Source organism: Cucurbita pepo, chromosome 6 (genome assembly GCF_057944985.1).
Source record: "Cucurbita pepo subsp. pepo isolate OVF chromosome 6, ASM5794498v1, whole genome shotgun sequence".
NCBI classification, from domain to species: domain Eukaryota; kingdom Viridiplantae; phylum Streptophyta; class Magnoliopsida; order Cucurbitales; family Cucurbitaceae; genus Cucurbita; species Cucurbita pepo.
The window spans coordinates 13,934,812-13,961,773 of record NC_141803.1 but is presented as its reverse complement, the minus strand read 5'-3'; the positions used below and the strand labels follow the sequence as shown (position 1 = coordinate 13,961,773).

Below are 26,962 nucleotides of genomic sequence, written 5' to 3'. Positions count from 1 at the left end.
AGTTGTTAATAAAATACGTACTTTTGGAGACAACTTCGAAGAGGCATGCTTGGTGAAAAAATTTCTCCGCTCAGTACCTTCTAAGTTTCTTCATATCGCATCGGCAATAGAGCAATTTGTCGATTTAAATGTGATGACCATGGAGGAAGTCATCGGCCGTCTTAAAGCATACGAGGAACGGATCGGTGGCAACAAAGAGAATGCTGAGCATGTCTTATTTACAAAAGGAGAATGGAAAGCAAAAGAATCGAAAGGCAAAGGTGAAAGTTCAACGTTCGAGAAAAAACGTAGCGACAATGGAGGCCATAGCCGAGGGTGAGGTCGCAGTGGTCGCTGGAGAGGGAGAGGTCATGGATGTGGAAACGACTCGTTACATCAAGAGAAGAAGAGTGACAAGAGCAAGGTAAAATGCTACAATTGTCGAGGCCTAGGCCACTATGCCTCTGAATGTCGGAAGGTGAAATGTTATAATTGTCAAAAGATTGGCCATTATGCATCCCACTGTAGATCGAAGAAAAGGGAGGATCAGGCGCACTTGACTGAGATGCAAGGTGATGAGGATGAGCCAGTCTTACTTATAGCACAAGTTTGTGAAGTCCGAACTCTCGGTTCACCAGAGTTGACGGAGATGGCTCTTTATGAAGAGAAGGTTGTCCCGGAAGAAATTGACAAGAAAAACAACACTTGGTTCCTAGATACGGGAGCCAGCAATCATATGACTGGTTGTCAAAGTTGGTTCTCGGAATTGAACGAGTCAGTGACCGGCACGGTGAAGTTCGGAGACGGATCACTTGTAGAGATAAAAGGACGTGGAGACGTGATGCTGCAATGTGAAAATGGAGATCACTGTATCCTTTCCGATGTATAATTCATTCCTAAACTTAAAAGTAACATTATAAGTTTAGGACAATTGGATGAACAGGGCTGTAAAGTTGAGATCGAACATGGTTTACTTGTCATTTTCACAAAGGCAAAGGAGTTCTTGGAAAAAGTGAAGCGGTCACGAAATAGGCTATATACAATTAGCCTAAAAACAACGAAACCAACATGTCTACTTGGTAAGTTGTCTGAAGATTCTTGGTTGTGGCATGCTAGATATGGGCATTTGAATTTTGAGGCTTTAAGAAACCTGTCTACGAAACAAATGGTGAAAGGAATTCCGCACGTTGAAAGGATCGAACAAGTTTGTGATAGTTGTGTAATCACTAAACAACGAAGAACACCATTCCCACAACAAGCGAATTTTCGAGCCGTTAGTGTTCTACAATTGGTGCATGGCGATTTGTGTGGTCCAATTACTCCAACAACTCATGGAGGTAATAAATTCTTTTTGCTGTTGGTAGATGATTTTAGTAGATATATGTGGATTGAATTGCTAAAAAATAAATCTGATGCATTCTTGGGATTCAAACGTGTTTAAAATAAAATTGAAGCTGAATCCGGAAAGAAATTGCAAGCGCTTAGAACTGATAGAGGTGGAGAATTTACAAGTATTGAGTTCAAAGAATATTGTGAGAGCAGTGGGATTAAAAGATATTTAACAGCACCCTATTCTCCGCAACAAAATGGTGTGGTTGAACGACGAAACCAAACGGTTATTGCAATGGTGCGAAGCATGTTGAAGTGCAAAAATTTGCCGATGCATTTCTGGGCAGAAGCAGTGAAGACAGCTGTCTAAATCCTCAATAGATCCCCAACGAAGAGTGTAATTGAAGCAACTCCTCATGAGAAATGGAGAGGAAGAAAGCCTAATGTAGAGCATTTTAGAGTGTTCGAAAGCCTGGCGTATGGAAGAAATACAACACCAAATTTAACCAAATTACAAGACCGAAGTGTGCCAATGATTTTCGTGGGATATGAAGCAGGTTCAAAAGCTTATCGTTTGTATGATCCTAAAGCGAAAAGACTTCATATCAGCCGAGACGTCAAGTTTCTAGAAGAAGAAGAATATAAATGGGATGTGCAACAATTGGAAGAAAATAAGAAGGAAGGTGGTAAATTCGCTGTTCATTATGATCCTCAGGTCTATGTGAAGGACGAGGACATTTTAGAAGAGCGGGGAGAATCATCAGGGACTCTATTGGGAGACGATTCATCACCAGCAAATGATTTATCAATAGGAGACGATTCATACGTCTCATCTAGTCCAAGAAAATTTCGATCGTTAAGAGAAATTTACTCTGATTCTATTGAGTTGAATGAAGAAGCTGGGATGTGTTTTCTTTCACTTGAGGAGCCAAATTCATATATGGAAGCAAGAGATAATGAAAAATGGCAGCAAGCAATGCTAGAAGAGTTGTCTGTTATTGAAAAAAATGGCACGTGAGAGTTCGCAAAACTACCAAAGGGACATCGAGCAATCGGGTTGAAATGGGTATATAAGTTGAATAGAAATTCGAATGGGGAGATCGTGAGGTATAAAGCCCGTTTAGTCGCAAAGGGTTTTGTCGAGAAATATGGAGTGGATTTTGATGAGGTATTTGCACCTGTTGCAAGGCTTGAAACAGTGCGAGTCTTGATTGCTATAGCAGCGCAGGAGAGTTGGGAGATTCATCATATGGATGTCAAGTCAGCGTTTCTTAATGGTGAGTTGAAGGAAGAGGTTTATGTAGAACTACCAGAAGAATTTGCTGTGGAAGGTCGAGAAGGGAATGTTTTACGACTTAGGAAAGCATTGTATGGCTTACGTCAAGCACCTCGTGCCTGGAATGCAAAACTGGATAATTTCTTAAAGTCTCTTGGATTTCAAAAGTGTCCTTTAGAGCATGCTGTGTATACACGTTGGAAAGAAAATAAAATTCAGATAGTTGGAGTTTATGTTGATGATTTAATTATTGTCGGGTCAAGCAAGGATGATATTTTGAGCTTCAACCAACAAATGAAGAAGTTGTTTGAAATGAGTGATTTAGGATTCCTGCCTTATTATTTGGGAATAGAAGTTAAACAAGACGTTGATGGAATCAGGTAATCTCAGTCGAGTTATGCGGCAAAGCTTTTGGCAAAACTTGGAATGATGGATTGTAATCCGTGTCATGTTTTCCTATGGAGCCGAAAACAAAGCTAAGCAAAGCGAGTAATTGTCCATCTGTTGATTCCACTTTTTACAAGAGTATTATCGGAAGTCTTCGTTATTTAGTGAACACACGACCTGACTTATCATATTCCGTTGGAGTTATGAGTCGTTATATGGAAGCTCCGACCATGGTTCATATGGAAGCTGTGAAGCAAATACTCAGGTACGTGAAAGGAACCATTGATATTGGATGTCATTATGTGAAGGCAAAGCAAGTAGAAAATCGATTAATCGGATATAGTGATAGTGATCTTGCTGGAGATATAGATGATCGAAAGAGCACTACGGGGACATTGTTTTTCTTATATGGCAATCCAATTACATGGACTTCAAAGAAACAAAAGATGGTGGCACTTTCATCCTGTGAAGCGGAGTATATTGCGGCGACGTCAGCTGCTTGTCAAGGAATGTGGTTAGGACGTTTACTGAAGGAATTGCATGGGAAGGAAGTAAATCCAGTTCGTTTAAATATCGATAACAAGTCTGCTATAGCATTAGCGAAAAAACCAGTTCATCATGATCGCAGCAAACATATAGACATGAGGTTCCATTTCATTCGTGAATGTGTGCAAAAAGGAGATTGAAGTGGATCATGTAAAAACTGAGGATTAATTGGCTGATATACTTACGAAGCCAATAGGACGACAAAAATTTGTGGAGCTTCGAGAAAGAATTGGTTTGAAGAATGTAAGAATGTGAAGATCGAAATACAAGATTAAGGGGATGATTTGTTAGTTTATTTAATCTTGTATTAACCGTAATTCATTTGTATTTGCTTTTTGTATTTTAAATTATGTCAGTTTTAGTATTTGTGGATAAGATCAAGGGAAGTTATTAGCAGTTATTAATGTGTGGCTAAGATTGTAAGAAGTTAGTTTTTCTCTCTGTCTGTATATATACTGTGTAACAAGTTGAATAAAATAAGTAAGTTGGTTTTGTTTATTTTCTAAGTATTGTCTCTCTTAGAGAATTACGTTATTGTGCAAAACTCACTTCCTCGTACGTGTGTTTTCTGTCAGGATCTTCGCAATTTTTGTTCATGCACCACCAATGAACTTTGTAATTCATCAATGGACATGTTATCAGTATCTTTGGATTCCTCCATGGATACTACAACATACTTAAATTTTTCAGTCAGGGTACGCATAATTTTTTCTACAATTTTCTTGTCTGGCATATCTTCTCCACTGCTTCTCATCTTGTTGGAGGTTATCATCACTCTTACAAAATAATCTTTGATGCTTTTATCATTCTTCATCTCTAGGATCTCAAATTCTCTCCTTAATGCATTAAGAAGAGATTTCTTCACTTTTTGGTTTCCACAAAATTTTCGTTTCATTGAGTCCCAAACAATCTTGGCTGTGCGACGATCCAAGATTTGCTCAAAGACAGCTCGATAAATTGCCTGGAAGAGGTAATGCTTTACTTGGTGATCTTTGAGTCTAGCATCATCAAGGTGGCCCTTTTGTGCCTCAGTCAACATTGTTCCTTCCTCTTGACCTGAGAAACCAATCTCCGCCACACTCCATAGACCTTTTGCTCTGAGCAAATATTCCATCAGCTCACTCCATCACTAAAATGATCAAAGTGACCATCGAAGTGAGGGATCTTCGTTAAAACTTTGTCTTCACTCATACTCTCTCTATTTGATCACTAAAAAATTGGGGCTATGATACCAATTGCTAGGTTTTGACACAACTAAGCCAGAAACATAAACAATTGAAGCTGGAAGTGATAATATTATTGAATATTGAACTTGGCTTTCGTAGTCTCACAAATAACCCTAAATAGAAACTAACCACAAATCTTGGAAACAAAAATCTTGTAAACAAATTTGGTAAACAAATCAAATATTTAAACTAACCCCATAAAAATACTCTAACTCTTCTTTGATCTAATCAAATTCTTCGAACATGAAGTGGTACGAAGGTTGTGTTTATAGGGAGTAGAAAGAGAGGGGCGAAGGGTTGTTTTAAGAGTATTGTTTGGTATTTAGTTTAATTATTTGTCATATAGTTAATATTTCTATTGTTATTTGTAAAGTTGTAAAAGCCAGGTTGAGTATTCAATAATATCATAACTTGACACTACGATTGTTTAGGTTTTCCTGAGTTATTACTAAGTCAAAATCTAACGCTTAATTGGGTTTTCATCTAATTTTCTTAATAATCATTTAAAACTCACCGTTCTTCCTTCTCAGACGGTGGCATACTCGTTGTGGCTAGTGTCTTCGTGCGGAATCCTAATGTCGCATCGTTCAAATACTCAAAAGCCACGATGGTGATTTACTACCACGGCGAGGTGATCGGAGAAGGGGAGACGCCGGCGGATTGACGAAGGCAAAGGACACGATGACGATGAATGTGACGGTGGAGACCGAGGCGGAGGAAATGGATGAGGGTCTGAGTTTGATGGAGGATTTGAAGTCGGGAGGTTTGAATATCAGTAGCCACACGGAAATGCCAGGAAGGGTCAAAATAATTGGATTCATCAAGAAAAGGTTTGAGGTTAAAATGAACTACTCATCTACTTTCAATACTAAAACCCAAATGACTCAAAGGGAAGATTGTGACAAGCATGTACAAAATTTCTGATTAATGAAGAATTATGGGAGGAATTTGAAACCAAATGGCTACTAAGTTTGTAGTGTTTAATTACGAGGAGTATTAAAAATTTTAATTATGGTACGTAGGTTGTTTATACATTTTTTGGATTATATCACTTTTTACTTTGCTTATGTAACTATATTTGTACGTTGGATCAAGAGTGAATTTGTTTGACCATGAGTGAGTGTGACTCCCAAACCTTTGTAACGACTCATGTCTAGGATTTGACATGGTCAGGTTACCTACTCTTTGTTTCTAAGAGTGAAAGCTATTCTCGCGAACTAACTCGAGTTCTTCCGGCATGTCTTTTCCATATTCACATGCATCCTAGAAAAATTCTCCACAGGTTACGTGCATCATAGAATTTCTCCAAGCAAAACATACCTAACCATGAAGTTCTTATAATTGAGCTATCGAAAAGGAAAATGAACCTTATTGGTATATGGAGTGACTATCCATGTTCTAAAGTATTTCTTGGCTATCATATCCTCAGGATACCTCTCGTTTGGAAGTGGTTTCGGTTCAGTCATGTACCCCTCATTTGCTCGGGTGTCACATACCTACCAACTTTCACATTAGTTCGTTTTCAAACCACATCTTACTGGGAGAGATACTGCCCTAATACAATTTGTAACGGCTCATGTCCAAGATTTAGAGCCATTAGGTATCGAATCTGCATTACAAATCTTGATCTATCCTAGACATGACGCGTTACAATTTTGGTCGACCCTAAAAGCTTGATCAAACATTTTAGAATGATCCACTAATCCAAAACCAGTTCGGTGTAATGGCTCGTCCCTTCAAAAGTTGGCCTGAGTTTAACGACGTGACTTTTTAACCCGCCATCAAGAAAAAAGAAAGAGAATTTGTTTGAAAAAAGAAGGTCAGATGGCCAATTTATTTTTTTATCAGTGGGGACATAAAATTATAGACCTCATTTTTTCTCCTTCCACACAATCAAATTCAAAAGGTGACATTTTCCAAGCGTGGGCATGGAGGCTCATAATATAAGTTCTTACCAAACTACACATCGAATAGCCAAACTACACGTCGAATTGTTTACGGTCAAAAAGACAAAGCAATCTGAATTTATTTATTGTATGCTTTGGACCTTCTAAATATGCGACATAAAAATTCAATGTTCAGAATATTCTACTTTCTCTCCTAGAATATATATATATATATATATATATATATATATATATATATAAATTAATAAATGCATAGTATTGTATGAAAAGTGTATAAATAAAATATTTTCAATAATTTGATTACATTTTTTAAAATTAGATAATTAAGATGTTAACTATTCTATTTTTATTAAAATAATTTTATGTATTTGTGAATTATTAGGTGGAAAAATGTCCCCAACTCAAAAAATGTAGTAGGGGTATTATATAAGAACTTATCATAAACGTAGTTAGCTACTATTTTAATTTTTAATTTGAGACTGGAACAAGCTTCGAGTTTTATTTAAGAAAAAGGGGCCATAATGTTAAAATATTGGTTCTGTGGGCAAGATATGTATGAACGTTGCTAGCTTTGTTAGAAATATTTGCTTATTACTCAACAAATTATCAAAGTTAGAAACACAATTTATTAACAAAGCAACTGAATTAAGAAAAAAATGGAAGGAGTTTCACCGTTACATCGATCTTTGATCTTTTGAACAAATTTCAACCTATTAATGAGATATATAAGTAACCTTTGGGCTATGCTTCTCTCACCCCGATTCATAAAAGAGAAGAAAAAATGGGAAGAGCTTTTCAAGTTGTTCTTTTTCTAGCATTGTTTGTGTTTTTATCTCCTTCTGTTTATTCTTTACCGTTGTCAACAAAAGGAAGGTGGATCGTTGATTCGACAACAGGGCGTCGAGTGAAGCTTGTGTGCGTGAATTGGCCTTCCCACACACAGAGCATGCTAATAGAAGGTCTCAACCACAGGCCATTAAAAGAGCTGGCAGATGAGGCAATCAAGTTGAGGTTTAATTGTGTACGACTCACGTATGCAACTCAAATGTTCACTCGTTATGCAAATAGGACAGTTGAAGAGAATTTTGACCTCCTCGATTTAGAGCAAGCAAAAGCCGGATTGGCTCAATATAATCCTTTTGTGTTGAACAAGACTATTGCTGAAGCCTATGAAGCTGTTGTTGATGTGCTTGGAGAGAGTGGTTTAATGGTGATTGCCGACAACCATATGAGTCAGCCAAGATGGTGTTGCTCTCTTGACGATGGCAATGGATTTTTTGGAGACCGCTATTTTGACCCTCAAGAATGGCTACAAGGTCTTAGCTTAGTTGCTCAACGCTTTTCCAAGAAATCAACGGTACGTACAAATTAAGGAAAATTCTCACACTCTTGAAACTAAATTCTCACATTCTTTTGTTATGACATTTAGGTGGTTGGAATGAGCCTACGAAACGAGATACGAGGAACCAATGAAAATGCAAATGATTGGAACAATTATGTTACTCAAGGAGTAACAACAATCCACAACATTAACCCAAATGTTTTGGTGATTGTTTCGGGCCTAAATTTTGATAATGATCTTCGATGCTTAAAAGAGAAGCCCTTGAATGTAAGCACCTTAGACAACAAGTTGGTTTTTGAGGTGCACTTGTATTCGTTCAGTGGAGATCAAGAGAGTAAATTTATAAACCAGCCACTAAATAATATTTGTGCAAATATTATCGATGGCTTTGTAGACCATGCTGAATTTGTTAGAGAAGGACCAAACCCATTTCCTTTGTTTGTCAGCGAATATGGGTACGATCAGAGAGAGGTTAACGATGCAGAAAATTGGTTCATGAGTTGCTTCACAGCTCATCTTGCACAAGAAGATTTAGATTGGGCATTATGGACTTGGCAAGGTAGCTATTATTACAGGGAAGGTCAAGCAGGGCCGGCAGAAACTTTTGGAGTTCTCGACTCCAATTGGACTCAAATTAAAAATCCTAACTTTGTCCAGAAGTTTCAACTATTGCAGACTATGTTGCAAGGTAAGTATAAATATATTAACGATTTTGAATATATGGATCTATAACAAGTGTATAAGACATTTTTTTACGGTGCACAGATCCAAATTCCAATGCATCGTTCTCGTATGTTATATATCATCCACAAAGTGGCCAATGCATCCAAGTCTCAAATGACAACAAAGATATTTTCATGGGTAATTGCTCCATCTCATGTCGATGGACTCATGACAATGATAGCACTCCAATTAGGATGTCAAGCACTGGTTTATGCTTAAAGACAAGCGGAGAAGGCCTTATGCCATCTCTCTCAACGGATTGCTTCGGCCCTCAGAGTTCTTGGAGAGCCATTTCAAACACTAAGCTTCATTTGGCCACCGTAACTCAAGATGGGAAGAGTCTTTGCTTGCAGGTTGAAAGCTCTAATTCTTCAAATATTGTGACAAACTCATGTATTTGCACTGATGGTGCTCCAAATTGCCTCCAAGACACCCAAAGTCAATGGTTTGAACTCGTTGAAACCAACACGTTGTGAGTTGCTTATGTATTGGGAAGAATAAATATATGACATGCCCGACTTTGAATTGGCCCCTATTTTATCTCTAATTCTATTCATGCTCGTGCTTAACTATAACCGATTTTATTTATCGTACAAACATATATGAAAAATAATACCAACAATAATGATCGTATAAAAGATTGGACATATAATAAATAATAGAAAAATAATTATTGACCATTTAACTGCGAATTTAAGCATAAAATCGACAACCCTAATATGACTCCGGCATTTTCAAAACTTTCATGCCAACCCTAAATTCAAATTCCAACAACTACTAGTATATTGGACCAAATTCTAAATTTCTATTTTAAACTAATTAATAGACTAAGCAACATTTGTTGGAACAAGTTTGAACCATTGGGGTTGAGGATCATCGGTGCAACTTCCCTCGTCTCTAAAGCAAATGCATTTCTTCACAACAACTATAGTATCAGATTCCTTCTCCAAACAAAAATTGTCTTCGCCTATTTTGTTGGCCAATTGGAGATTTGCTTTCGAAGCCACCGTCCAATTGCTTCCATCGCCAGAGCATTCGTCGGATACCACCGGTGCTTTTCCATCTCTGACGGATTTCAAACCCTGCCCGTTTGACAACAACTTCATCGGGACTTCCATCTCCACTATGGTTCCATTGCTTCGGAGTGGCACAATCGCCGAGTTCAACTCCTCCTTTGTCCTCAGATTTGACACATTGCCCTGATACGGGATGCAGCATTATGTATGATATTGGTGCTTTAGAATTTGGATCCGCAAGAAAAGAGCTTTAGTTTCAAATTCTAACTAAAGAAATATATAAAGGTTTGATTTGTTATAATGCACGGTTAGATTGAGAAGCAACAAATTAACCTTGATTCACTCTCTTGATAAGTGGAAGCATTTGTTTAAGTGACGGGGGTACTATCTTTAGTCCAAGAGTGATCCATAACGCCAAAACTTTCACTCAGGATCTTCATTACACCGTCTGTACATATAACTTCCTTGGAACGCCCACAAGCCCCAATCAATATCCTTCCCGGCAATTCGAGCCAAAAAGCAGCTCATGAACCGATTCTCAGCCTCGTTGCCCCCCGAACAAAGAAAAATAGATTAAAGAAATTAGAGAGAGTGAGTTTGCCATTGTGGGAAGGTAGAAGTGACAAGTACTGGTTTTGACGTAACAAAGCCAAAAACATAAACAATTGAAGTTTGAGGTGATAATATTATTGAAAAGTGAACTTGGCTTTTATAGCCTTACAAATAACCCTACATAGAAACGTTTCTATCCACAAATCTTGGAAATGGAAACAAATCTGGTAAACAAATCTGAGAAATATTTAAACTAAATTCCTAAAAATACTCTTAACTCTTTTTCATCTAATCAAATTCTTCTGACCATTTCTCCCGTGTACTTATTCTTCTTTGTCAAGAATTAGTTCAAGTCAGAAAAACTCTGCACGCTAAGTTCTTCACGCAACTTCCGAAATGCTTTCTTATGTGTTTGGAACGTCCGTGTAGAACTGAATTTTTGGATAGCTTAATAGTTGAAGTATTACACACATTAGCTTTGTTCCTTCTATTTGAGAGTGACCAATCTCTTTGAGTATATCCTCCTCATCCAAACATCTTGACATGCACAAGAACTAGCAGCAACGAACTCAGCTTCTCTGGTTCATAAGTGACTATAGGCTGCTTACGAGAAAACCAAGCTACTGCTCCTCCACTAATCACAAGCACATGGCCTGAAGTACTCTTGCTTTCTTCCATGTCTCCGGCACAGTCACTACCAGTCGATCCAGTCAAATCACCGACTCCTCCTTTTTTATAAAATACACCATAATCTACCGTACCTTTCAAGTACCTTAAAACAGTTTTACCTGCTGCAAAATGTTGTTGTGTTGGACATGCCATAAAACGACTAATCAAACTTACAGCAAGCATGAGATCAAGACGAGTAGTTGTGAGATACATCAGACTTCCCACTATTTGTTTATACAAAGTTACATATACTTTTGCACCATTTTCATCTTTGCCAATTTTCTTTCCTGGAACAGTGGGATTACAAACAGAATTGTAATTCTCTATGCCAAGTCGATTTAAAACTTCAACAGCCTACTTTCTTTGACATGTGAAAATACCATCTAATCTTTGTATTACCTCTATTCCAAGAAAAAATTTCATCTGACCTAAGTCAGTCATATCAAACTCTTTCTTCAAGGAACGTTTAAACTCGTCCAATAGTTCTTCATCTGGTCTCCAGTAAATAAAAAATCATCAACGTAAATGCTTACGATAAGAATTTTACCTCCCTTCCTCTTGATGAAGAGTGTTTGCTCACTGGAACTGCTTTTGAATCCTTCCTTGATGAAGTAGGATTCTATTCGACCAAACCAGGTTCTAGGTGCTTGTTTTAATCCGTAGAGAGCCTTTTGGAGTTTGTACACCATCTCCTCACTTCCCTTTTTCTCATAGCCTTCACCGGAATCTGTTAACCATACAGGTGGATGTCGATTTCTCCCCTCCCTTACTGTCAAATCTGGTGCGACGGTTACTGGAAAAATTGTTTTCAGCAACTTGTTCAATTGTTTTCAGCAACTTGTTCAATTGTTTCAGCAACCGATTCAGTCGTTTCTTCCGTGATTTTTCTTTCTCCGTTTTCAGCAACTGGTTCAATTGTTTCAGCAACCGGTTCAGTCGTTTCCTCTGTTATTCCTCCTCCTTCCGCTGTGTTCTTATCTATTTCAATGTTTTCCCCCAGTCTAATTTTTCCGTTGCTCTCCATTTACCCATTTTTTGAAATGGAGTTCCGATGTTGCTTGCCTTTCATACATGCCTCACAGGTGGGGTTTGGAGCCCCAATTTGCGGAAGGCCTTTCACCTTGTTTTTGTGTTTCAAGGTGCACAAGCCTTTGTAGCCGAGATGACCATATCGATGGTGCCAAAGTGTTGACTGGTCCCTATTTGAAACTTGGAGGCATCTTTCTTCATTTGTTGTGGTAGATGGTTCAGCACCCAAAATAAACTGCCGATTTGCGATCATAATTGACTCTGCTATTTTTCCTTTTTGTGGATGATACATGCTACATACACCATCTTCAAACAGCACTGCTACTCCTTTTTTCTTGTAGTTGTCCAACGCTCAAGAGATTATTTTTTAGTTCAGGTACCCAATACACATTACTAATAGTGCAACGAACCCCATGCAAAGTTAATTTCACTGCACCCTTTCCCATAACTTTCCTACCTGTATTATTTCCAAGTTTTTCAATGTGGGAAAATGTCTTGTCTAAGCTGGAAAACATACCTTCACTTGCACACATATGGTTTGAGCAACCCGAATCTAAGAACCAAGCATCACTCCTTTTTGCTTCATGTCTTAACATATGAGCCATTAACAGCATTTCATCCTCTTCTTCCAGCTCTGCATAATTCAATTCCTTATTCATCTTTGAACATTCATAATTAAAATGAGCTAAGTCATGACACCTATAACATTCAACCATTGCTTTGTTGAAAGTTGATCTTCCTCTTCCGCGTCCTCTGCCCCTGTAAGTTCCTCTTCCTCCATTACTTATTTTCGTTCGTCCTTCGACTTTCAGAACTTGCTCCTCTCCATTAATGCTGGATCTGTTAGTTTATTCAATCTTGTATTAACCGTAATTCATTCGTATTTGTTGTTTGTATTTTAAATTATGTCAGTTTTAGTATTTGTGGATAAGATCAAGGGAAGTTATTAGCAGTTATTAATGTGTGGCTGAGATTGTAAGAAGTTAGTTTTTCTTTCTGTCTATATATGTACTGTGTAACAAGTTGAATAAAATAAGTAACTTGGTTTTGTTTATTTTCTAAGTATTGTCTCTCTTAGAGAATAACGTTATTGTGCAAAAATCACTTCCTCGTATGTGTGTTTTCTGTCATTTGGTATCAGAGCACTGGTTACATGCCAAAGATCATGCCGAGAAATAATAACAACAATGGAGAGAGAGGAGAGTCGTCGAAGTCTGCAACAAAGGAAGGTCTGGTATCACTCCAATGCCCGACGTTATCGAGAACCAACTACTCAGCATGGGCTATGAAGATGAAGGTCTATTTGCGTGCTCAAGGGGTGTGGGACGCAATCCAATCAACTGAGTCTCTGGATAGTCTTGATGAAAGGAAGGATCAAATGGCCTTAGCAGCTATCTATCAAGCAATCCCTGAGGAGATGTTGTTTCTGTTAGCAGAGAAAGAGACAGCAAAAGAAGCATGGCAGACGTTAAAAACTATGTGGGTGCTGAACGTGTAAAGGAGGCAAAGATCCAAACTCTGAAGATTGAGTTCGAAGTTATGAATATGAAGGAGTTCGAGACTATAGATGATTATGCAGCAAGATTGACATGAGTTGTTAATAAAATACGTACTTTTGGAGACAACTTCGAAGAGGCATGCTTGGTGAAAAAATTTCTCCGCTCAGTACCTTCTAAGTTTCTTCATATCGCATCGGCAATAGAGCAATTTGTCGATTTAAATGTGATGACCATGGAGGAAGTCATCGGCCGTCTTAAAGCATACGAGGAACGGATCGGTGGCAACAAAGAGAATGCTGAGCATGTCTTATTTACAAAAGGAGAATGGAAAGCAAAAGAATCGAAAGGCAAAGGTGAAAGTTCAACGTTCGAGAAAAAACGTAGCGACAATGGAGGCCATAGCCGAGGGCGAGGTCGCAGTGGTCGCTGGAGAGGGAGAGGTCATGGATGTGGAAACGACTCGTTACATCAAGAGAAGAAGAGTGACAAGAGCAAGGTAAAATGCTACAATTGTCGAGGCCTAGGCCACTATGCCTCAGAATGTCGGAAGGTGAAATGTTATAATTGTCAAAAGATTGGCCATTATGCATACCACTGTAGATCGAAGAAAAGGGAGGATCAGGCGCACTTGACTGAGATGCAAGGTGATGAGGATGAGCCAGTCTTACTTATAGCACAAGTTTGTGAAGTCCGAACTCTCGGTTCACCAGAGTTGACGGAGATGGCTCTTTATGAAGAGAAGGTTGTCTCGGAAGAAATTGACAAGAAAAACAACACTTGGTTCCTAGATACGGGAGCCAGCAATCATATGACTGGTTGTCGAAGTTGGTTCTCGGAATTGAACGAGTCAGTGACCGGCACGGTGAAGTTCGGAGACGGATCACTTGTAGAGATAAAAGGACGTGGAGACGTGATGCTGCAATGTGAAAATGGAGATCACTGTATCCTTTCCGATGTATAATTCATTCCTAAACTTAAAAGTAACATTATAAGTTTAGGACAATTGGATGAACAGGGCTGTAAAGTTGAGATCGAACATGGTTTACTTGTCATTTTCACAAAGGCAAAGGAGTTCTTGGAAAAAGTGAAGCGGTCACGAAATAGGCTATATACAATTAGCCTAAAAACAACGAAACCAACATGTCTACTTGGTAAGTTGTCTGAAGATTCTTGGTTGTGGCATGCTAGATATGGGCATTTGAATTTTGAGGCTTTAAGAAACCTGTCTACGAAACAAATGGTGAAAGGAATTCCGCACGTTGAAAGGATCGAACAAGTTTGTGATAGTTGTGTAATCACTAAACAACGAAGAACACCATTCCCACAACAAGCGAATTTTCGAGCCGTTAGTGTTCTACAATTGGTGCATGGCGATTTGTGTGGTCCAATTACTCCAACAACTCATGGAGGTAATAAATTCTTTTTGCTGTTGGTAGATGATTTTAGTAGATATATGTGGATTGAATTGCTAAAAAATAAATCTGATGCATTCTTGGGATTCAAACGTGTTTAAAATAAAATTGAAGCTGAATCCGGAAAGAAATTGCAAGCGCTTAGAACTGATAGAGGTGGAGAATTTACAAGTATTGAGTTCAAAGAATATTGTGAGAGCAGTGGGATTAAAAGATATTTAACAGCACCCTATTCTCCGCAACAAAATGGTGTGGTTGAACGACGAAACCAAACGGTTATTGCAATGGTGCGAAGCATGTTGAAGTGCAAAAATTTGCCGATGCATTTCTGGGCAGAAGCAGTGAAGACAGCTGTCTAAATCCTCAATAGATCCCCAACGAAGAGTGTAATTGAAGCAACTCCTCATGAGAAATGGAGAGGAAGAAAGCCTAATGTAGAGCATTTTAGAGTGTTCGAAAGCCTGGCGTATGGAAGAAATACAACACCAAATTTAACCAAATTACAAGACCGAAGTGTGCCAATGATTTTCGTGGGATATGAAGCAGGTTCAAAAGCTTATCGTTTGTATGATCCTAAAGCGAAAAGACTTCATATCAGCCGAGACGTCAAGTTTCTAGAAGAAGAAGAATATAAATGGGATGTGCAACAATTGGAAGAAAATAAGAAGGAAGGTGGTAAATTCGCTGTTCATTATGATCCTCAGGTCTATGTGAAGGACGAGGACATTTTAGAAGAGCGGGGAGAATCATCAGGGACTCTATTGGGAGACGATTCATCACCAGCAAATGATTTATCAATAGGAGACGATTCATACGTCTCATCTAGTCCAAGAAAATTTCGATCGTTAAGAGAAATTTACTCTGATTCTATTGAGTTGAATGAAGAAGCTGGGATGTGTTTTCTTTCACTTGAGGAGCCAAATTCATATATGGAAGCAAGAGATAATGAAAAATGGCAGCAAGCAATGCTAGAAGAGTTGTCTGTTATTGAAAAAAATGGCACGTGAGAGTTCGCAAAACTACCAAAGGGACATCGAGCAATCGGGTTGAAATGGGTATATAAGTTGAATAAAAATTCGAATGGGGAGATCGTGAGGTATAAAGCCCGTTTAGTCGCAAAGGGTTTTGTCGAGAAATATGGAGTGGATTTTGATGAGGTATTTGCACCTGTTGCAAGGCTTGAAACAGTGCGAGTCTTGATTGCTATAGCAGCGCAGGAGAGTTGGGAGATTCATCATATGGATGTCAAGTCAGCGTTTCTTAATGGTGAGTTGAAGGAAGAGGTTTATGTAGAACTACCAGAAGAATTTGCTGTGGAAGGTCGAGAAGGGAATGTTTTACGACTTAGGAAAGCATTGTATGGCTTACGTCAAGCACCTCGTGCCTGGAATGCAAAACTGGATAATTTCTTAAAGTCTCTTGGATTTCAAAAGTGTCCTTTAGAGCATGCTGTGTATACACGTTGGAAAGAAAATAAAATTCAGATAGTTGGAGTTTATGTTGATGATTTAATTATTGTCGGGTCAAGCAAGGATGATATTTTGAGCTTCAACCAACAAATGAAGAAGTTGTTTGAAATGAGTGATTTAGGATTCCTGCCTTATTATTTGGGAATAGAAGTTAAACAAGACGTTGATGGAATCAGGTAATCTCAGTCGAGTTATGCGGCAAAGCTTTTGGCAAAACTTGGAATGATGGATTGTAATCCGTGTCATGTTTTCCTATGGAGCCGAAAACAAAGCTAAGCAAAGCGAGTAATTGTCCATCTGTTGATTCCACTTTTTACAAGAGTATTATCGGAAGTCTTCGTTATTTAGTGAACACACGACCTGACTTATCATATTCCGTTGGAGTTATGAGTCGTTATATGGAAGCTCCGACCATGGTTCATATGGAAGCTGTGAAGCAAATACTCAGGTACGTGAAAGGAACCATTGATATTGGATGTCATTATGTGAAGGCAAAGCAAGTAGAAAATCGATTAATCGGATATAGTGATAGTGATCTTGCTGGAGATATAGATGATCGAAAGAGCACTACGGGGACATTGTTTTTCTTATATGGCAATCCAATTACATGGACTTCAAAGAAACAAAAGATGGTGGCACTTTCATCCTGTGAAGCGGAGTATATTGCGGCGACGTCAGCTGCTTGTCAAGGAATGTGGTTAGGACGTTTACTGAAGGAATTGCATGGGAAGGAAGTAAATCCAGTTCGTTTAAATATCGATAACAAGTCTACTATAGCATTAGCGAAAAAACCAGTTCATCATGATCGCAGCAAACATATAGACATGAGGTTCCATTTCATTCGTGAATGTGTGCAAAAAGGAGATTGAAGTGGATCATGTAAAAACTGAGGATTAATTGGCTGATATACTTACGAAGCCAATAGGACGACAAAAATTTGTGGAGCTTCGAGAAAGAATTGGTTTGAAGAATGTAAGAATGTGAAGATCGAAATACAAGATTAAGGGGATGATTTGTTAGTTTATTTAATCTTGTATTAACCGTAATTCATTTGTATTTGCTTTTTGTATTTTAAATTATGTCAGTTTTAGTATTTGTGGATAAGATCAAGGGAAGTTATTAGCAGTTATTAATGTGTGGCTAAGATTGTAAGAAGTTAGTTTTTCTCTCTGTCTGTATATATACTGTGTAACAAGTTGAATAAAATAAGTAAGTTGGTTTTGTTTATTTTCTAAGTATTGTCTCTCTTAGAGAATTACGTTATTGTGCAAAACTCACTTCCTCGTACGTGTGTTTTCTGTCAGGATCTTCGCAATTTTTGTTCATGCACCACCAATGAACTTTGTAATTCATCAATGGACATGTTATCAGTATCTTTGGATTCCTCCATGGATACTACAACATACTTAAATTTTTCAGTCAGGGTACGCATAATTTTTTCTACAATTTTCTTGTCTGGCATATCTTCTCCACTGCTTCTCATCTTGTTGGAGGTTATCATCACTCTTACAAAATAATCTTTGATGCTTTTATCATTCTTCATCTCTAGGATCTCAAATTCTCTCCTTAATGCATTAAGAAGAGATTTCTTCACTTTTTGGTTTCCACAAAATTTTCGTTTCATTGAGTCCCAAACAATCTTGGCTGTGCGACGATCCAAGATTTGCTCAAAGACAGCTCGATAAATTGCCTGGAAGAGGTAATGCTTTACTTGGTGATCTTTGAGTCTAGCATCATCAAGGTGGCCCTTTTGTGCCTCAGTCAACATTGTTCCTTCCTCTTGACCTGAGAAACCAATCTCCGCCACACTCCATAGACCTTTTGCTCTGAGCAAATATTCCATCAGCTCACTCCATCACTAAAATGATCAAAGTGACCATCGAAGTGAGGGATCTTCGTTAAAACTTTGTCTTCACTCATACTCTCTCTATTTGATCACTAAAAAATTGGGGCTATGATACCAATTGCTAGGTTTTGACACAACTAAGCCAGAAACATAAACAATTGAAGCTGGAAGTGATAATATTATTGAATATTGAACTTGGCTTTCGTAGTCTCACAAATAACCCTAAATAGAAACTAACCACAAATCTTGGAAACAAAAATCTTGTAAACAAATTTGGTAAACAAATCAAATATTTAAACTAACCCCATAAAAATACTCTAACTCTTCTTTGATCTAATCAAATTCTTCGAACATGAAGTGGTACGAAGGTTGTGTTTATAGGGAGTAGAAAGAGAGGGGCGAAGGGTTGTTTTAAGAGTATTGTTTGGTATTTAGTTTAATTATTTGTCATATAGTTAATATTTCTATTGTTATTTGTAAAGTTGTAAAAGCCAGGTTGAGTATTCAATAATATCATAACTTGACACTACGATTGTTTAGGTTTTCCTGAGTTATTACTAAGTCAAAATCTAACGCTTAATTGGGTTTTCATCTAATTTTCTTAATAATCATTTAAAACTCACCGTTCTTCCTTCTCAGACGGTGGCATACTCGTTGTGGCTAGTGTCTTCGTGCGGAATCCTAATGTCGCATCGTTCAAATACTCAAAAGCCACGATGGTGATTTACTACCACGGCGAGGTGATCGGAGAAGGGGAGACGCCGGCGGATTGACGAAGGCAAAGGACACGATGACGATGAATGTGACGGTGGAGACCGAGGCGGAGGAAATGGATGAGGGTCTGAGTTTGATGGAGGATTTGAAGTCGGGAGGTTTGAATATCAGTAGCCACACGGAAATGCCAGGAAGGGTCAAAATAATTGAATTCATCAAGAAAAGGTTTGAGGTTAAAATGAACTACTCATCTACTTTCAATACTAAAACCCAAATGACTCAAAGGGAAGATTGTGACAAGCATGTACAAAATTTCTGATTAATGAAGAATTATGGGAGGAATTTGAAACCAAATGGCTACTAAGTTTGTAGTGTTTAATTACGAGGAGTATTAAAAATTTTAATTATGGTACGTAGGTTGTTTATACATTTTTTGGATTATATCACTTTTTACTTTGCTTATGTAACTATATTTGTACGTTGGATCAAGAGTGAATTTGTTTGACCATGAGTGAGTGTGACTCCCAAACCTTTGTAACGACTCATGTCTAGGATTTGACATGGTCAGGTTACCTACTCTTTGTTTCTAAGAGTGAAAGCTATTCTCGCGAACTAACTCGAGTTCTTCCGGCATGTCTTTTCCATATTCACATGCATCCTAGAAAAATTCTCCACAGGTTACGTGCATCATAGAATTGCTCCATGCAAAACATACCTAACCATGAAGTTCTTATAATTGAGCTATCGAAAAGGAAAATGAACCTTATTGGTATATGGAGTGACTATCCATGTTCTAAAGTATTTCTTGGCTATCATATCCTCAGGATACCTCTCGTTTGGAAGTGGTTTCGGTTCAGTCATGTACCCCTCATTTGCTCGGGTGTCACATACCTACCAACTTTCACATTAGTTCGTTTTCAAACCACATCTTACTGGGAGAGATACTGCCCTAATACAATTTGTAACGGCTCATGTCCAAGATTTAGAGCCATTAGGTATCGAATCTGCATTACAAATCTTGATCTATCCTAGACATGACGCGTTACAATTTTGGTCGACCCTAAAAGCTTGATCAAACATTTTAGAATGATCCACTAATCCAAAACCAGTTCGGTGTAATGGCTCGTCCCTTCAAAAGTTGGCCTGAGTTTAACGACGTGACTTTTTAACCCGCCATCAAGAAAAAAGAAAGAGAATTTGTTTGAAAAAAGAAGGCCAGATGGCCAATTTATTTTTTATCTGTGGGGACATAAAATTATAGACCTCATTTTTTCTCCTTCCACACAATCAAATTCAAAAGGTGACATTTTCCAAGCGTGGGCATGGAGGCTCATAATATAAGTTCTTACCAAACTACACATCGAATAGCAAAACTACACGTCGAATTGTTTACGGTCAAAAAGACAAAGCAATCTGAATTTATTTATTGTATGCTTTGGACCTTCTAAATATGCAACAACAAAAATTCAATGTTCAGAATATTCTACTTTCTCTCCTAGAATATATATATATATATATATATATATATATATATATATATATATATATATATATAAATTAATAAATGCATAGTATTGTATGAAAAGTGTATAAATAAAATATTTTCAATAATTTGATTACATTTTTTAAAATTAGATAATTAAGATGTTAACTATTTTATTTTTATTAAAATAATTTTATGTATTTGTGAATTATTAGGTGGAAAAATGTCCCCAACTCAAAAAATGTAGTAGGGGTATTATATAAGAACTTATCATAAACGTAGTTAGCTACTATTTTAATTTTTAATTTGAGACTGGAACAAGCTTCGAGTTTTATTTAAGAAAAAGGGGCCATAATGTTAAAATATTGGTTCTGTGGGCAAGATATGTATGAACGTTGCTAGCTTTGTTAGAAATATTTGCTTATTACTCAACAAATTATCAAAGTTAGAAACACAATTTATTAACAAAGCAACTGAATTAAGAAAAAAATGGAAGGAGTTTCACCGTTACATCGATCTTTGATCTTTTGAACAAATTTCAACCTATTAATGAGATATATAAGCAACCTTTGGGCTATGCTTCTCTCACCCCGATTCATAAAAGAGAAGAAAAAATGGGAAGAGCTTTTCAAGTTGTTCTTTTTCTAGCATTGTTTGTGTTTTTATCTCCTTCTGTTTATTCTTTACCGTTGTCAACAAAAGGAAGGTGGATCGTTGATTCGACAACAGGGCGTCGAGTGAAGCTTGTGTGCGTGAATTGGCCTTCCCACACACAGAGCATGCTAATAGAAGGTCTCAACCACAGGCCATTAAAAGAGCTGGCAGATGAGGCAATCAAGTTGAGGTTTAATTGTGTACGACTCACGTATGCAACTCAAATGTTCACTCGTTATGCAAATAGGACAGTTGAAGAGAATTTTGACCTCCTCGATTTAGAGCAAGCAAAAGCCGGATTGGCTCAATATAATCCTTTTGTGTTGAACAAGACTATTGCTGAAGCCTATGAAGCTGTTGTTGATGTGCTTGGAGAGAGTGGTTTAATGGTGATTGCCGACAACCATATGAGTCAGCCAAGATGGTGTTGCTCTCTTGATGATGGCAATGGATTTTTTGGAGACCGCTATTTTGACCCTCAAGAATGGCTACAAGGTCTTAGCTTAGTTGCTCAACGCTTTTCCAAGAAATCAACGGTACGTACAAATTAAGGAAAATTCTCACACTCTTGAAACTAAATTCTCACATTCTTTTGTTATGACATTTAGGTGGTTGGAATGAGCCTACGAAACGAGATACGAGGAACCAATGAAAATGCAAATGATTGGAACAATTATGTTACTCAAGGAGTAACAACAATCCACAACATTAACCCAAATGTTTTGGTGATTGTTTCGGGCCTAAATTTTGATAATGATCTTCGATGCTTAAAAGAGAAGCCCTTGAATGTAAGCACCTTAGACAACAAGTTGGTTTTTGAGGTGCACTTGTATTCGTTCAGTGGAGATCAAGAGAGTAAATTTATAAACCAGCCACTAAATAATATTTGTGCAAATATTATCGATGGCTTTGTAGACCATGCTGAATTTGTTAGAGAAGGACCAAACCCATTTCCTTTGTTTGTCAGCGAATATGGGTACGATCAGAGAGAGGTTAACGATGCAGAAAATCGGTTCATGAGTTGCTTCACAGCTCATCTTGCACAAGAAGATTTAGATTGGGCATTATGGACTTGGCAAGGTAGCTATTATTACAGGGAAGGTCAAGCAGGGCCAGCAGAAACTTTTGGAGTTCTCGACTCCAATTGGACTCAAATTAAAAATCCTAACTTTGTCCAGAAGTTTCAACTATTGCAGACTATGTTGCAAGGTAAGTATAAATATATTAACGATTTTGAATATATGGATCTATAACAAGTGTATAAGACATTTTTTTACGGTGCACAGATCCAAATTCCAATGCATCGTTCTCGTATGTTATATATCATCCACAAAGTGGCCAATGCATCCAAGTCTCAAATGACAACAAAGATATTTTCATGGGTAATTGCTCCATCTCATGTCGATGGACTCATGACAATGATAGCACTCCAATTAGGATGTCAAGCACTGGTTTATGCTTAAAGACAAGCGGAGAAGGCCTTATGCCATCTCTCTCAACGGATTGCTTCGGCCCTCAGAGTTCTTGGAGAGCCATTTCAAACACTAAGCTTCATTTGGCCACCGTAACTCAAGATGGGAAGAGTCTTTGCTTGCAAGTTGAAAGCTCTAATTCTTCAAATATTGTGACAAACTCATGTATTTGCACTGATGGTGCTCCAAATTGCCTCCAAGACACCCAAAGTCAATGGTTTGAACTCGTTGAAACCAACACGTTGTGAGTTGCTTATGTATTGGGAAGAATAAATATATGACATGCCCGACTTTGAATTGGCCCCTATTTTATCTCTAATTCTATTCATGCTCGTGCTTAACTATAACCGATTTTATTTATCGTACAAACATATATGAAAAATAATACCAACAATAATGATCGTATAAAAGATTGGACATATAATAAATAATAGAAAAATAATTATTGACCATTTAACTGCGAATTTAAGCATAAAATCGACAACCCTAATATGACTCCGGCATTTTCAAAACTTTCATGCCAACCCTAAATTCAAATTCCAACAACTACTAGTATATTGGACCAAATTCTAAATTTCTATTTTAAACTAATTAATAGACTAAGCAACATTTGTTGGAACAAGTTTGAACCATTGGGGTTGAGGATCATCGGTGCAACTTCCCTCGTCTCTAAAGCAAATGCATTTCTTCACAACAACTATAGTATCAGATTCCTTCTCCAAACAAAAATTGTCTTCGCCAATTTTGTTGGCCAATTGGAGATTTGCTTTCGAAGCCACCGTCCAATTGCTTCCATCGCCAGAGCATTCGTCGGATACCACCGGTGCTTTTCCATCTCTGACGGATTTCAAACCCTGCCCGTTTGACAACAACTTCATCGGGACTTCCATCTCCACTATGGTTCCATTGCTTCGGAGTGGCACAATCGCCGAGTTCAACTCCTCCTTTGTCCTCGGATTTGACACATTGCCCTGATACGGGATGCAGCATTATGTATGATATTGGTGCTTTAGAATTTGGATCCGCAAGAAAAGAGCTTTAGTTTCAAATTCTAACTAAAGAAATATATAAAGGTTTGATTTGTTATAATGCACGGTTAGATTGAGAAGCAACAAATTAACCTTGATTCACTCTCTTGATAAGTGGAAGCATTTGTTTAAGTGACGGGGGTACTATCTTTAGTCCAAGAGTGATCCATAACGCCAAAACTTTCACTCAGGATCTTCATTACACCGTCTGTACATATAACTTCCTTGGAACGCCCACAAGCCCCAATCAATATCCTTCCCGGCAATTCGAGCCAAAAAGCAGCTCATGAACCGATTCTCAGCCTCGTTGCCCCCCGAACAAAGAAAAATAGATTAAAGAAATTAGAGAGAGTGAGTTTGCCATTGTGGGAAGGTAGAAGTGACAAGTACTGGTTTTGACGTAACAAAGCCAAAAACATAAACAATTGAAGTTTGAGGTGATAATATTATTGAAAAGTGAACTTGGCTTTTATAGCCTTACAAATAACCCTACATAGAAACGTTTCTATCCACAAATCTTGGAAATGGAAACAAATCTGGTAAACAAATCTGAGAAATATTTAAACTAAATTCCTAAAAATACTCTTAACTCTTTTTCATCTAATCAAATTCTTCTGACCATTTCTCCCGTGAACTTATTCTTCTTTGTCAAGAATTAGTTCAAGTCAGAAAAACTCTGCACGCTAAGTTTTTCACGCAACTTCCGAAATGCTTTCTTATGTGTTTGGAACGTCCGTGTAGAACTGAATTTTTGGATAGCTTAATAGTTGAAGTATTACACACATTAGCTTTGTTCCTTCTATTTGAGAGTGACCAATCTCTTTGAGTATATCCTCCTCATCCAAACATCTTGACATGCACAAGAACTAGCAGCAACGAACTCAGCTTCTCTGGTTCATAAGTGACTATAGGCTGCTTACGAGAAAACCAAGCTACTGCTCCTCCACTAATCACAAGCACATGGCCTGAAGTACTCTTGCTTTCTTCCATGTCTCCGGCACAGTCACTACCAGTCGATCCAGTCAAATCACCGACTCCTCCTTTTTTATAAAATACACCATAATCTACCGTACCTTTCAAGTACCTTAAAACAGTTTTACCTGCTGCAAAATGTTGTTGTGTTGGACATGCCATAAAACGACTAATCAAACTTACAGCAAGCATGAGATCAAGACGAGTAGTTGTGAGATACATCAGACTTCCCACTATTTGTTTATACAAAGTTACATATACTTTTGCACCATTTTCATCTTTGCCAATTTTCTTTCCTGGAACAGTGGGATTACAAATAGAATTGTAATTCTCTATGCCAAGTCGATTTCAAACTTCAACAGCCTACTTTCTTTGACATGTGAAAATACCATCTAATCTTTGTATTACCTCTATTCCAAGAAAAAATCTCATCTGACCTAAGTCAGTCATATCAAACTCTTTCTTCAAGGAACGTTTAAACTCGTCCAATAGTTCTTCATCTGGTCTCCAGTAAATAAAAAATCATCAACGTAAATGCTTACGATAAGAATTTTACCTCCCTTCCTCTTGATGAAGAGTGTTTGCTCACTGGAACTGCTTTTGAATCCTTCCTTGATGAAGTAGGATTCTATTCGACCAAACCAGGTTCTAGGTGCTTGTTTTAATCCGTAGAGAGCCTTTTGGAGTTTGTACACCATCTCCTCACTTCCCTTTTTCTCATAGCCTTCACCGGAATCTGTTAACCATACAGGTGGATGTCGATTTCTCCCCTCCCTTACTGTCAAATCTGGTGCGACGGTTACTGGAAAAATTGTTTTCAGCAACTTGTTCAATTGTTTTAGCAACCGATTGAGTCGTTTCTTCCCTGATTTTTCTTTCTCCGTTTTCAGCAACTGGTTCAATTGTTTCAGCAACCGGTTAAGTCGTTTCCTCTGTTATTCCTCCTCCTTCGGCTGTGTTCTTATCTATTTCAATGTTTTCCCCCAGTCTAATTTTTCCGTTGCTCTCCATTTACCCATTTTTTGAAATGGAGTTCCGATGTTGCTTGCCTTTCATACATGCCTCACAGGTGGGGTTTGGAGCCCCAATTTGCGGAAGGCCTTTCACCTTGTTTTTGTGTTTCAAGGTGCACAAGCCTTTGTAGCCGAGATGACCATATCGATGGTGCCAAAGTGTTGACTGGTCCGTATTTGAAACTTGGAGGCATCTTTCTTCATTTGTTGTGGTAGATGGTTCAGCACCCAAAATAAACTGCCGATTTGCGATCATAATTGACTCTGCTATTTTTCCTTTTTGTGGATGATAAATGCTACATACACCATCTTCAAACAGCACTGCTACTCCTTTTTTCTTGTAGTTGTCCAACGCTCAAGAGATTATTTTTTAGTTCAGGTACCCAATACACATTACTAATAGTGCAACGAACCCCATGCAAAGTTAATTTCACTGCACCCTTTCCCATAACTTTCCTACCTGTATTATTTCCAAGTTTTTCAATGTGGGAAAATGTCTTGTCTAAGCTGGAAAACATACCTTCACTTGCACACATATGGTTTGAGCAACCCGAATCTAAGAACCAAGCATCACTCCTTTTTGCTTCATGTCTTAACATATGAGCCATTAACAGCATTTCATCCTCTTCTTCCAGCTCTGCATAATTCAATTCCTTATTCATCTTTGAACATTCATAATTAAAATGAGCTAAGTCATGACACCTATAACATTCAACCATTGCTTTGTTGAAAGTTGATCTTCCTCTTCCGCGTCCTCTGCCCCTGTAAGTTCCTCTTCCTCCATTACTTATTTTCGTTCGTCCTTCGACTTTCAGAACTTGCTCCTCTCCATTAATGCTGGATCTGTTAGTTTATTCAATCTTGTATTAACCGTAATTCATTCGTATTTGTTGTTTGTATTTTAAATTATGTCAGTTTTAGTATTTGTGGATAAGATCAAGGGAAGTTATTAGCAGTTATTAATGTGTGGCTGAGATTGTAAGAAGTTAGTTTTTCTTTCTGTCTATATATGTACTGTGTAACAAGTTGAATAAAATAAGTAAGTTGGTTCTGTTTATTTTCTAAGTATTGTCTCTCTTAGAGAATAACGTTATTGTGCAAAAATCACTTCCTCGTATGTGTGTTTTCTGTCATTTGGTATCAGAGCACTGGTTACATGCCAAAGATCATGCCGAGAAATAATAACAACAATGGAGAGAGAGGAGAGTCGTCGAAGTCTGCAACAAAGGAAGGTCTGGTATCACTCCAATGCCCGACGTTATCGAGAACCAACTACTCAGCATGGGCTATGAAGATGAAGGTCTATTTGCGTGCTCAAGTTGTGGGACGCAATCCAATCAACTGAGTCTCTGGATAGTCTTGATGAAAGGAAGGATCAAATGGCCTTAGCAGCTATCTATCAAGCAATCCCTGAGGAGA

The 26,962-nt window shown here is 37.9% G+C and overlaps 1 protein-coding gene and 3 pseudogenes across 1 annotated transcript; all 4 read left to right on the top strand.

Annotated features, from left to right (window-relative positions):
* Nucleotides 1-3,042: 3,042 nt before the first annotated feature.
* Nucleotides 3,043-3,657, top strand: LOC147792380 (secreted RxLR effector protein 161 pseudogene; annotated as a pseudogene).
* Nucleotides 3,658-7,431: 3,774 nt separating this feature from the next.
* LOC147792379 (glycosyl hydrolase 5 family protein pseudogene) lies at nt 7,432-9,191 on the top strand (annotated as a pseudogene).
* Nucleotides 9,192-16,615: 7,424 nt separating this feature from the next.
* On the top strand, nt 16,616-17,230 carry LOC147792378 (secreted RxLR effector protein 161 pseudogene; annotated as a pseudogene).
* A 3,788-nt stretch (nt 17,231-21,018) lies between these two features.
* LOC147792377 (glycosyl hydrolase 5 family protein-like) lies at nt 21,019-22,778 on the top strand. The gene is made up of 3 exons (XM_087124584.1): nt 21,019-21,594; nt 21,667-22,267; nt 22,345-22,778. Exons 1-3 carry the CDS (start codon nt 21,019-21,021, stop codon nt 22,776-22,778), a joined length of 1,611 nt encoding a protein of 536 aa, XP_086980710.1.
* The last annotated feature ends 4,184 nt before the right edge of the window (nt 22,779-26,962 follow it).

What these genes read in the sequence shown, in the direction of transcription:
- LOC147792377 (XM_087124584.1), top strand. Translation starts at nt 21,019, where the DNA reads ATGGGAAGAGCTTTTCAAGTTGTTCTTTTTCTAGCATTGTTTGTGTTT. An exon ending in GCTTTTCCAAGAAATCAACG is followed by an intron (nt 21,595 to 21,666) that starts GTACGTACAAAT and finishes TATGACATTTAG; the next exon opens with GTGGTTGGAATGAGCCTACG. An exon ending in ATTGCAGACTATGTTGCAAG is followed by an intron (nt 22,268 to 22,344) that starts GTAAGTATAAAT and finishes TACGGTGCACAG; the next exon opens with ATCCAAATTCCAATGCATCG.